This window comes from Montipora foliosa, chromosome 10 (genome assembly GCF_036669935.1).
Source record: "Montipora foliosa isolate CH-2021 chromosome 10, ASM3666993v2, whole genome shotgun sequence".
In the NCBI taxonomy this organism is placed as follows: domain Eukaryota; kingdom Metazoa; phylum Cnidaria; class Anthozoa; order Scleractinia; family Acroporidae; genus Montipora; species Montipora foliosa.
In genome coordinates this window covers 34,304,542-34,317,587 of record NC_090878.1, presented here as the reverse complement: position 1 = coordinate 34,317,587, position 13,046 = coordinate 34,304,542, and the positions used below count along the sequence as shown (strand labels likewise).

General features: G+C 38.9%; 1 protein-coding gene across 1 annotated transcript in view; it reads left to right on the top strand.

Annotated features, from left to right (window-relative positions):
- The window catches only part of LOC137972951 (RB1-inducible coiled-coil protein 1-like), a 61,903-nt gene extending 49,487 nt beyond the window's left edge, over nt 1-12,416 (top strand). The window contains exons 17-25 of the mRNA XM_068819638.1: nt 1,700-1,760; nt 3,424-3,463; nt 3,783-3,829; nt 4,417-4,464; nt 4,988-5,067; nt 6,074-6,201; nt 6,590-6,605; nt 8,780-8,831; nt 10,710-12,416. Of these exons, the coding sequence (XP_068675739.1) occupies nt 1,700-1,760; nt 3,424-3,463; nt 3,783-3,829; nt 4,417-4,464; nt 4,988-5,067; nt 6,074-6,201; nt 6,590-6,605; nt 8,780-8,831; nt 10,710-10,781 (544 nt within the window). The 3' untranslated portion in view covers nt 10,782-12,416. The remainder of the gene's footprint in view (nt 1-1,699; nt 1,761-3,423; nt 3,464-3,782; nt 3,830-4,416; nt 4,465-4,987; nt 5,068-6,073; nt 6,202-6,589; nt 6,606-8,779; nt 8,832-10,709) is intronic.
- Nucleotides 12,417-13,046: the final 630 nt, after the last annotated feature.

The window sequence follows — 13,046 nt, the reverse complement described above, 5'->3', positions numbered from 1 at the left end:
CCTTGGAAAGTGCACGTTTGGTGTGTGTTGTCCATTCTCCGCCTACTTGTCACGTTTTGCCGCCTACAAACATTTTTATTGAAAACCCAAAATACATCTTGCCATCAACTGGATTTCACAAATTTAGAGTAGTAATGTACTCTCTGAATAAAAAAGCCAAAATTTAATAATATTAGCATTGTATTCAAATACCTAATTTCGTGCACCAGAATACAAGAAATGCATTCTAAGAGGCCCAACTTTCAAAATTTCCCCTGGGGAGGATGCTTCGGTAGTTATTTTCAAGCATGGCTTACCATCCAACAGCAGTCAAAGGTCAGCACAATATAGCATCCAATCTCTTGAATGATTTTTGTAAGGTGATGAAAAAAGATTCAACATCTTGAAAGCAATTCAAACATTATCATGCGTCAAGAGTAATAATCAGGGTTTGAAAAGACACTAAAATAGCGTGACATAGACCCCTTTAAGGCCCCTGGCATTCTGTACAGCCGCGTGGAATGTATTTCATCTGTAGGGACCGAGAAGACCTTTTTGCAAATATGTGGTCTTGTCGCGCTTCAAATTCACCTTTATCACTCGGCGGCCATTTTGGAGTCCTTGGGGAATAAAGGCTTTGTCTTTGCATTGTCTTTGCCCGTCCAGCCTCACATTGAAAGACAGGTTCGACGGACAAAATCTTTTGTTTGGACATTGAGTGATATGGGTCTATGTCGTTAGCAAATCAAGCAGCTTGCACCAAGTACGTACTGGACTGTTGGACCGCTGCTGTGTGTGCTCAAACCTCGATCACTGTGGGAAACCGAAATGGCCGCCGAAATTACTCAGAATTCATCCGTATCTTTTAATTTGTTTTTCATGAGCAAATTTTTCCTGATCCAAGGCTCATCTTCTGTGCGAATGTTTCTCATGGTATTCGTAAAATTTGCGGTAATTTCCAAGGACAAGTAGGTGGCGAGTTCACACGCAATAGCCGAGGAATTTCTCCGGCCGCCGGCTCCTATTGAAAACCCTAAATATTGTGATGGAATTTTTTTAATCTTTAGAATTTTCTCTGAGCTCTTTAGAAGATGTAGTTAATTGACAAAATTGTGATCGGCATGTGCCTTAAAGTGCACCTAACCCCAAAATATTTTTTTCGCTAAAATGAATCTTTGCAACTGCTCGAAACGCATTGCGACCATTTTTTCATTTTTCTAACAAATCCTGGCATTTTATAGGCTTCGAAAGTTGCGAAAATCCAAGCATCTTTTGTTCACGACCAAGTCAGAAGGGGAGTGGGTCTATTCCTGATTTGACGTCACAAACTGATTTACATTGCATTAACTCTTTGTAAAAATGCATGCAAAGTAGATTGTGACGTCAAATCAGGAATAGACCCACTCCCCTTCTGACTCGGTCGTGAACAAAAGATGCTTGGATTTTCACAACTTTCGAAGCCTATAAAATGCCAGGATTTGTTAGAAAAATGAAAAAATGGCCGCAATGCGTTTCGAATAGGTGCAAAGATTCATTTTCGCAAAAAAAATATTTTGGGGTTAGGTGCACTTTAAGGCACAACAGTTTTAGGGGTACATCTTTGTGTTTAAACTATGTTTTCATGCCCAAGTGCAGATTGTAGTGATGCAATTCACCCTAATCAAGGAGTTTGGAATTTGAACCAGAATAACAATACACATAATTATAATTGTTATTTTAGGCGTGGAACTGATGCAGTACTTGAGGAGGACTTTCAACAGAAGATTCAGGTCCTTGAGAACGTAAGAACCAGCAGCTGTTAATTTTATCCTCGTTTTCATTTTGTCATACTCAGATGCACGAAATAATTCTCACTAGTAAGCAAAACCATATATCATTTCTGCTGCACAGACATTCTTTTTCAATTTTTATCTTCTGCATTTTGGCATCTTAAGATGATATGAAAAAACGAATGAAATTTCTGATGGAAAATGACTAGTGTTCAATCGAAGCAGAGAGTTCACTCAGTGAACGGGAGAACAAAGACTCTGTATTGACTGATGGCATTTGGTCAATGTACAACCTCAGGAAATCAGTTGGGTTAAGACGTTCTGCAGTTCGAAACTGAGAGAGATATTCATGGTATTCATGGTAAGGTTAGTGGCTACCCAAAATCTTTATTGCAGAACTGTACAAAGCCGGTCACTTCTCCTTGTAACTTCGATGCATGAGAACTCTGCTGCTGGTTTTGCTGTCATCCTGTACATTTAAGAAGTTACAGAACCTATCAAAAGAGTTTAAATTGGCGGCCACAGCATGAAAGCTACCCAAAAACTTTCCTAGATGTTAAACGGCCTTTTTGCCAAACCTAACTTACGGTACTGAGGAAACAGCAAACTGATGCGGTTTGCTGAATCCTGTGGAATGACTCCCGGGGGATGGAGGTGCTCGTCAGAAGTTTTAAAAAGAATCCCTAAGAGGTACCAAGATGCTGTCTTCTGGGCGTGGCATGAATTTTTTTTCACTTCTAACAGGGGCCAAATTATGGGTTTTAATCAGACAAAATTTAAAATTTAATAGTTCATTGTCAAATGTCTCCTGTCATAATTTTTCGGCTCAATACCCTGAAAGGTACCGCTAAAGCTCCCCCTTTGGATCTTTTGAGGCCGAACACCCTAAGAGGTACCAAAACCGCTTTTTTAACCCCTAAAAGGTACGAGGAGCACCCCCGTCCTTTTTATATGGGATTCTCTTCCCCCCCGGGGGGGGGGGGATGACTGTGATCATCAGTACTTTGGACAGACCAAACGGCAGTTCGGGACACGTTTGAAAGAGCATCAAAAGGCAGTTTCTCTTTGAAGGAAAATTGCCTTGTAAGAGCATACTTTCCTAGCTACCAAATATATCTAGAAATACAAGTAATTGATTGAACGTGGATTTCAATAAGCATCACGCGAGGTGTCCCCTCCGGTCACGCACACAATTCTTTAATATATATTTCCCCCAAGTTTGTCACATAAACTTTCATGCTCTTGTGGTCATCACAAGTACCTCTGAATGAGGAGATCCCAAGTGCAATGACTTAGTGTCGATAAATGAGAAAATAAATGAAGTAGATAATTGAACACTTAAATTACCATTGGCAAAGAAATCTTACGCATGTACAGGAAAATCGCGACCCGAAAAAAAAAGTCCAAAGTGAGAGCTAAATGATATACTTTGTTCTTCAAATAAAGTAATTAGCAATCAAATGAGGTTTAAAAGACCCAAACTGCTCAACTAATCATGAAATTGTGTTGCAAGTTACATGAAATGGTTAATGGGCAGAACAAAACCAACCCTGCTGATTTGCCGAGGAGACTTCTTAGCAGAGAGTGCTGTGAAACAACCTTTTTTTGTTTGTTATTACTAATTTACTGAACTGGAAATCACGACTTTCAAAATGTAATTTGTCCTTCTTTGCAGGAAAACAGGAAATTCAAAGCGATCTTATCTGAACAATCTGGTGAGTAACCTTTAATTTGTACCTGTAATTATAGCTGGTTTTCGTGTTACGTCATCGCTGCCATGTTGGTGGAGGAAAACAAAAGTTCTGTCATTCGTCCACCAGCAATTGTACATTGCAGCATTGTTATTTCTGTCTCTAGAGATTGCTTGCAAGCCATCTCTTGTTTTGCACGTAACAACAAGTAGTCACCATATCAAAATTCCTTCATCCTTTGATTGATTAAAAAAAATAATAAATAAATCCCGGGCCCTCCCCTCCCAAGAAAGGGTTTAACGTTATTGTAACTTGTTAGATTTCTTATTGACGTTTTCTTCAGGAGATGAGACGGGCAGATCTGTCTTGCAAAGTGCAGAGTTGAAACAAGTAAGAAGAACTGAATGGAGTAGAATTTAAAAATGAAGTGTCAACTGTATTTAGCACTGGGGCGTAATTGAGGACACTCAGTGTACGGTAAAGAAATCAAATGAACTCATATCAAACCATAGGTTGGTTTTTGAGGAGAGGGGAAAACCGGAGTACCCGGAGAAAAACCTCTCAGAGCAGAGTAGAGAACCAACAAACTCAACCCACACTTGACGCCGAGTCTGGGAATGGGCAATAATCACACGACGACCGTGTTAAGTCCCGAGGGATTGGAAACTATTGTTTTGCCCCACCGAAACATTTCAACTCGAGGCTCGGGGAACGAAATCTATTTTCTGTGGCCAATATGGCTGCCGCACGGGTAAGGTCCATTGAACTCAGGCCACATTGGAGGAAGACAAGTTCTCTCACCACTGCGCCATGCGTGCTCCTTTTTTGTCAAGACATGCACCAGCATGCATGTAAATTGTCTTTGCCAACATTTAGAAGAGAGGTCTCGAAAAGCTGCAGAGAATTTTCAGTGTATAGCTGAAAGAAATATTGTTATCAAATTGAATGAAGTAATTTTGCTTCCATCCTATCACCAGACTTTGAATGAAAAAGAACAACAAATAAGAATACTTCAACAGCAATTAGTAAGTGCAACACTTATTTGCAGGCTTGCACTAATTTGTGAAACAAAACAAAGCGAACCGAAATACAGAAAGAATCCTAAACATTCATTAGAGCTAACCTTAGGCCTAATTAGGCCTAAACAAAAGTTTTTAGGCCTAATTATGTTAGCCTTGGTAAACGGTTATGGTTGTTTTGTTACTGTTGCAAAAACGGATCGAAATTTTGCGGGCAGGTACAACCCTTACCGTTTACAATTGCTAACATTTGGCCTAAAAACTTCTGTTTAGGCCTATTTACGCCTAAGGTTAACCGCTTTAATGAATATTTAGCATTCTTTCTGTAGTTTGGTTCGTTTCATTTCGTAAACTAGTGTAAGCCTTATTCACAAACTTTAATTTGTAGTTTTTTAGGAACTTGTTGGTTTACGTGTGAGTGATGTGTCAACCAACATGTTGAGCGATGCGTGGCTGGAAAGGTTGGATCCGATTCATTGCCATTAATGACTATTATTGGTTGATGGAGCTTTGGGTTTGTGTATTTCAGACTCAGATGCAACAACTTGCTGGAGCAGCCACTGCAACAACCAAGTCAGATAAAGCCTTGGATAAAATCTCACTCAAAGAGTAAGATGTTTTCTCATTATCTCATATTACTATACATGCTATCATGATTTGCTAGACCGTTGAGAAGATCTATATGGTTTTGTTTCTGGATCAAAAGATCAAGATAGATACTTAGATACCATTCTAACCACGGGTGTCATTAAGGTTTGAAGCAGGATGGGGGGGGGGGGGGGGGGGCGTATGGGTTTAACACCTGGGCAAAGTACTGTGGGCCTTCCCTCCTAGGGGGATCTGGGGGCATGCTCTCCCAGAAAATCTTGAAATTCTTAAGTTGCAGAGACGTGTTTTCCTGCATTCTGGTGACCAAAGCAATGTTCTTCAACCACAGAAAAAGCGCACCTTTTTTAGACAATTTAATGATTTGATACCAATATCCACAAGAAAATTAATTCATTAACGTGACACAAAAGTGCACTCAAATCCTAGCCTTTTCTCATCTGGAGGCAATTAGGCTGGCAAAGAAAAATAATCGGCGATCGATCGCGGTCTTTTCTGGGCTGCCATAGCAAAAGACGCAACATTGGGATTTTTCGCAAAGCGTTATGGGGCCATTCGTTCTGAGTTGAATATGGCTTTGAAATTGAACGCAGCGAATGAAATTGTGACATTTTGACAACAGAAGACAGATCAAGAAAATGACAAAACTTTTTTTTCAATCAATCTTTGTATTACAAAAAACAGTCCGTTGAGATGGTGAAAGCAGCCAGGCAAAGTCGTGTACACAGCGGGTCAGTTTGCCTCGTGCCCGACACTTAATGAAACCCCTGAATTTGTAACCTTATTTCCTCAGTCAGTACCACAAGTTACTGTACAGTTATTTAAAAAAATAGTTTTTTTTTTCTAGTGAATTTTATGACCTGAATCGGAAAATTATATCATGGAAAAATAATTGATTGTAACTTACTGTACAGTTCTCAATTGTGTGGATTTTTTTTTATTTGAACACAGTTGACCAAATATTTTTGTTTAATAATTGTACTGGTCATTAAATTTGCCTTTTCACCAGCTTCCAGATTGGTGATGTGATTCTCCTCAAATTTGATAATACGTACGAAAATTATCTTGTGGTGACCACTGGACAGACACTTTTCTTTCTACATCCTGATTCATTGGATCAGCTGGACCTTGCAATGAGTAAGTATCAAAGACCACCTTTTAATAATTATTGTTATCATTGCTAACCAGGGTTCAGATTCACGAAGCCCCCCAGATGTATCCTAAGTACTGTTTTCTCACCATAATCCATAAATTTGATATCATAGCCTACTGTTAGAAAACAGTACTCAGGATACATCTTATCTTACGAGGGCTTCTTGAATCTGGCCCCTGGGTTATAAGAATTAAATGCCCAGTGGCATCCACTTGTATATGAGAATATCTTGCCTAGCAGTTTTGTGCTTCACAGCTTTCAATCCTAGACGTACAGCTAAACATTCTGTTTTAAATCATTTCTATCGTAACTGATTTGCTTTGGTTCTAATTTGATTTTAATTTATCACTCTTATCTTTTTGTTATTTGCAGGTGGGCCAAAAAAAAGGCAAGTATCACCTAATCTTGGACGTATTATTATTTGATCAGATTGTGGTGCCCCTTAAGCAATCTGGCGTGACAATCTTGCATGGTATTAAGTTCTTAGAGGGGGGATTTGCCTATTGCTCCCCCTGATTGTAGACACGTGTCAAAGAATGAAGAAGAACTTTGCCTGCTTTTGCATTCTTGGCTTTAACTCTAAAAGATTAGGATTTGCCCTTTTAAAATCTCACTTATCTTGAACTGAAAATAAATCAAGAGCTCAGTGCAGTTGCTGAGTGGATGAAATCCAATAGACTAGCATTCCGTACTTTTCATTCTAAGAAATTAAAACCACACAAGTCATTAAATTTAAAAATTGATGATGTAAATATCAATGACATTGTCATCGTCAAATATTTTGGTGTTACCTTTGATTCATGTTACCTAACTTGGAAGAATCATATTGATGAATTTTGCTCAGAACTATCAAATATTATAAAATAATTAGGATAGTACGCGCACTCTCATTGGTCAGTAGCTGTGTTTCGTTGAGAGTCTGTAAACACGGCTGTTGACATCACACGAATTTTGATTGGTTATGTGCTGTCAGACGCGCGTTTTGATTGGCTGGTAGCAAGTACGTACGAGCGTGTATCACACACGTTTAACATTCCCGACAACTCACTGAGATGTTTACTCTGTAAAGAGTCTCACTCGCTACCCGCCTAGATTTGCGGGTTAACCTTGTTTTGTGTTAACTTGATATTAACTTAAAAAAAAAAAAAAGAAATGTAATATGGCACAAAGAGCTATTCATCTTTAACTTTTGGTGACTTTCAGAGGACAACGTCTCTAAACTTGAAGAAACTGGCCAATATTTTCAAGTTTCAATCCATTCCCGTCCCCTCCATCCTTGGTTGCAAACAACGAAGAATAACTTCAGTGCACTTCAGTGGCCATTGGCAACAAAACTACAGCATTATATTTTGGTCTTCTTTGATGTAAAGACATCTTTGAGTGTTTTGAACTTTGACTAAACGAGCGTGACACTGCCCCTTTAAGTCTCTCTTGCTTTGCTGATTATTTCAAACCAGTACCGGTATCCTCTGTCCATTCATATGATGCACATCAATATTATTACTGAATTGATGATGTTTGTAAGCTTGGTTCAAGCCAGTTAATATCGTATTCGTTCTTTTCAATAGGGACCTTTTTTATTGGACTTGCTACAAGTCGACTGCGAAAGCGAGCGAGTGCGCGCGAGCGAAAGCGAGGGGCGAAGTCCCGAGAAAGTCCACTTTTTGATTGGAGGACGAGGACAACTTCAAGTATGAGTTTCCCATAGTGAGCATGCGCACAAGGCTTGGAGGCCGACATTTTTCGAAGTGCGCATGCTCAGAACGGAAAACTCGTACTCGTAGTCAATCTCGTTCCCAGAGTCATCGTTCCCTTGGTCAGCGGTCAGGAAAAAAAGACTGGTCGAATACAAAAAAAGGCCATATTTGATTGGCTGCTGAAAAACGGTTTTATTTCCTGCCATTTTCATTTTTCAAATTCTAAACTCAAAAATGGATTGTTATCTATAAGAAGTTGAAGATGATCTAGAAATAAATCGTTTTAAAACTTGCCAGTTCCGTAACGTTTTTGTTTTTGTAAGAACAGCAATTGTCACTTGCGTAACACCAGACACTGAAATCTGTTTTGATTGATAAAATGTATCTCGTTAGTTTCTTATTTTCCGCGGTTTAAATGTCTCGAGTGTATCAGGAGATGTATTTATACCCATGTGTACTGTCTGGCGAGTGAAAAGTAAGCACTTTCATGGCAAGGTGACCTCCAGTGTTTTTGTTGATTTCTAACCGTCTCCGCTCATGCATGCGCAGTTATTCAACCGGAACCAGAGTTTTCTGGTTCCGGTTTTAGATTATTCCAGAGCCTCCCGCGCCCGTTCCGCTGGACAAGGGTAACGGAGGCTGTAGGAACGAGATTGACTCGTATTCGTACTCGTCCTCCGATCTTGAGGTCCCAGTTACATCGGCACCGCACACTTCATGATGCTTTTTGAAATCTGCTTGCGTTTAATTACTTTCATTTGTGGACACATCTGGCGGCATGGTCAGAGAGTGAGTGCTCTCGCCAACACTATTGCTTGAGGTCTGTCCTCATTGTTTTCATTTGATAAATTGTCTTGTCTTGCAGACAGTGGATGCTGGCGCAGATGACAGACAAGGAATACGTTCAAGCAAAAAAGGTAAGCTTCCTCCTTCTCACGCACAAATAGTCTCAACCCGTTCATTCCCATGATCAGAACTTTTATTCTCCTAACTAGTACCATTGATTTCATTGTTGGATAGTCATGAGAATGTAATGTTATATCAAGATCACACCCCTAATATAAAGCTGATAATGTTCTTCATTCTCAATACCTGTATAACTGACATTTCATTGAAATCGTGGGGAGGATTTACTTACCGGTCACTCCTGGGAGTCGAAGTCCCAAACTTTCTGGTGTCACATTTCCCTCTGTATCTCCAGAAGAGAGAGCTTTGGAGGTATTGATTTTCGCAATCATTTTGCTTTAGCTATCTTGTAAATGTAGTAAAAAAAACCAGCTTTTTAAAACAATGCACAAATGCTTTTCAGGAGTCTCAACAAACGGGCCCCAGGATTCATTGATGTCTGACATGAATCCTCCAGTAACTATAAACTATATTTTTGTTAGAATTTGTTTAAAGTATAAACGTTCCCTTGGAACACAAGTAGACTGTTTTATAATGAAAGGCGGGTTTGGGGTCTAAGAAACTGGTGCTGTGAAGGTGGGTGAATAAAACACATAAATTTTTGTATGAAGCAAAGATGGTGATGGGCTAGCACTTTAAGCATCAGCTTAAAGTGCTACTATGATCAAAAAATCACTCCCTTTTTGTCTTTAGATTTTGAAAGTGTGTTTGCTTTAACACCTGACTGGCAAACGTTTTGAGCTTTGATTTTTATCCAAAGGCTGTTTATTTTGAGTGTAAGTTTTGGATTTCACTGTCCGCCATTACGCACGTTCAAAACTGACCGATTGGACCTCAGAGAATTGGATCTAAGGAAACATGACGTCATTTACTCACTAGCTTAAAATTTCAGCGTGTGAATGCAACTTATTATATGCAAAACACGAGTTTAAAAGTCTGAAAGCCCGAAACTCCCTTGCTGTGTATTAATTCAGCCTCGTACAGACGCATTACATTGTTTAACAAGAGGCTACGGGTAGCCTACACTTTGTTCGAAGGATTTTTAGCCTGCTTTCTTTAAGTTCGCAGTATTTCAGTGGGTTTCTTTTGATGTTACAATATCTTGGTAAATGATAGGGTTAAGTGCGATCGTGTATATTTGTTTACATTTAAAACTGTTATTAATGGCATTGATTCCAATCAAAACCAGAAAACAATTGCAGAAAACAATATTTTAAAATATTTAATGCTTTTTCTCAACAGTACTGATTACGATATCTGTTACAGAGTCATAGGATAACCGGATATTGCATTGCGTGCAACGAAAACAGAGAAACTTGTTTCCGGTCACGCACACAGTTCTTTAATACATATTTCCCCGTCAATCTGTCATGTATATCTTCTGTCTGCAAGAAGAGATACCGAGTTCGAATCCGACTTGAACTGCCTTCTACGAGATAGAGCAATCTTACGCATGCACGGCCAGAGCGCGACCCGGAAAAACAAAAGCCCAAAGTCCAAAAACGGAGTCTTTGACGTCATTTTCTCCTCGATCAGCTCTCTGATGATTTGAAAGATAGTAACGGCGGACCATTAAGTAGGAATATTCCAGTTAAAATAAACAGGTGTCTTTTAAATCAATTCTTGAAACCTGAATCCAAAGAAGAGGAAAAATTGACTTTTTGGTCACAGTAACTCTTTATAAAGATCAGCTTATTTGATACCCCAGTGGAAAGTTGCTCTCCAATATTGTCAACTAAAAAATGCATGTAATTTCCCAATAGGGGGAGAGCGGAAAGGCTCCGTGGGTGAGTGCTCTATTCTTTGGAACCAAAATATTCGTGGAAAAGAGAGTTTGTGGCAGTGAATAGAACCCCTCAAGAATTTAATTTCGACTCCTTTTTTTGCAGCCACACAACAGGTTTCACGTTCCTGTTGGCACGAAGTTCTATAGAATACATGCCAAACCGTGTGAGCAGTGAACAGGAAAAAACTTTTGCTGAACCGAGCAAGATGTTCGCCCCATGGTGCTGACATGTACGAAATCATCGGTGTTCTCCCAGGGCCAGATCAATAAAGAGATCAACAAGACAGTTGAAAAATATAACTACATTTGTAGAGATGCAAAGTTACAATGGAGCCTAGATTTAAAACAACTTTCAACCATATTGCATTAAGATGTTTGAAAAAGAAGCTGAAAATGAACCCTCGGCTTTTAAGAAAGCCAGTGCTTCTATCATAATAATTGTATTTACATTATTCTTGTTTGAAAAGCACGCAATTTTGTTGTAAACTAGAAAGCAACAATAATATTGTGTAAGACAACGTAAAATGTAACTTTCTATGGTGCAACTTTTTTGAGAAATGAGGGGTAACTTGAGTATTCCAGGGGAGACGTAAATTTGTTGTAAATAATAACTATTACTAGTTAGACTTTTCTTAATTGACTGTTGATAATATATTGAGGTTATTTTTTATCGCTATACTTGCTGACTAAGATGAAGTAATGTCATAGAGGTTGGATTAGGTTTTCGTAATTTTAGTGTTCTATACAATTTTAGCAAATCGTTTTGGTTGAACAAAATTTTTTAAGTTGAATCAAACCAGGTTGCAATGGTCATGCGCTGGGTGAAGTTAAGCATACATTCCAGCTCTTGTCTATTCTCAATTTACCAAGGAAGAAAAAGGTTGCCGTTTTACTCTCAGAACTGAGAACTGAGTTTCTCTGAGTTAAAGATTAATACTTGTCTCCTCTGCAGAACCTTATTAATGTTGTTTTCCACAATGAAAAGTCTTTGGATTCTTGGATTTACTTGAATGAGAATGATGTGTAATGGAGTTTTGTTGAGCAGTGGCTAAACCACAATCCTGGTCAAAAGTTGTTGGGAAGGTTGCGTGCATCACTTCACTTCACACATAATTCGATTATTCTAACTATAGGTTGAACTATTTGGGAAAGAGCATGCTCTTGTGGCCCCCCTCCCCCTTTATTCAATATTGGAAGAAAAGTCACCATTTTGTTTGGTGCAAAATCCAACATTGATAAGGGGGGGAGGGGGGCTATCTCAAAAGTGACGCTACCTTCCCAACACTTTTGTCCAGGATTGTAGTTTGAAATAATTAATTTTGTTGGAGATTATTTTCCTGTATTAAACTAAACCAATCGCAGATGGAATGGTTGATTCCAGTAGTATTCTTGGCTTGCAATCACGTGATTAAACGGCCATGTTGATATACAAGGCAAAAAGCAAAATGTGGCTTGCGTTTTGTACAATATTAGAGCCAAATTCCTTTATGCTACATGTAGATTTATCATGCTTTGTTTTTCGTGGGAATTGAATTGAACACACTATTCATTTTGACCTTTGTATCTAGTATTTAGCCATTCGGAGTTCAATTGTTTGAGCCCCTTTTCCAAAGCACGTACAAGAGGGAAGTCTTTCCTATGAAAATTAGGTTTCGTCTTTTGTGAAAACCAGAACTAATTACCATAAGAAGGAAACTTGGCACTTCGGGTGCTCTGGAAAAGGTGTGCACATGAAATAAGACATGACATATTTATACACTGATTAATTATTGCAGGTATATCAACCAGTAAAGTTTTGAAATTTATTCAATATCGTTTCTGGTCTGCTTACTGAAAGAAGTTAACATGGCAGCATGGAATTTGAATGCACAACATCAAATTCATACATTCAGACTAGGTTTACACTAGAGGAAATTGTTCCGGATTCGTTAATGTTTCCGGATTCGTAAGCGTTTACGCTGAAAGGTTATTTGGATTCCTGACCGTTTACACACAACGACAACTCCGGGAACATTCGTGATAGAATGGTTACCAAGCTCAGTGTTGTTTCGTCGTTCGACAAAGTGAAAATGCCGCCAAAAAAGAAGGCTAGAGTAGATCCAGAGTAGATGCCACTGAGGCAAATTTGAGCTGGACAGATGACGAAGTTGAACTTCTACTAGGAGTTGTCCGTGCATATTCTTCCCAAAAGGATTATGAATATTTAATAGTAATTTGCGTTTCCTCAGAAATATTGCGGTACACATAATAAAATTTATCGCCTGAACCTGAAACAAGATTAGGCAACCGGAGACCGTAAGCATGCAATGTTAGCACCAGATCCTCCATATTGGTTTTACCGCAAACTCAAAAGATAGCAGGCGGAAAAATATCCGGATTCGAGATCAAAATCGTTCACACGACAAAACTTTCCGGATTGAAAAGTTTTCGGATTCAAAGT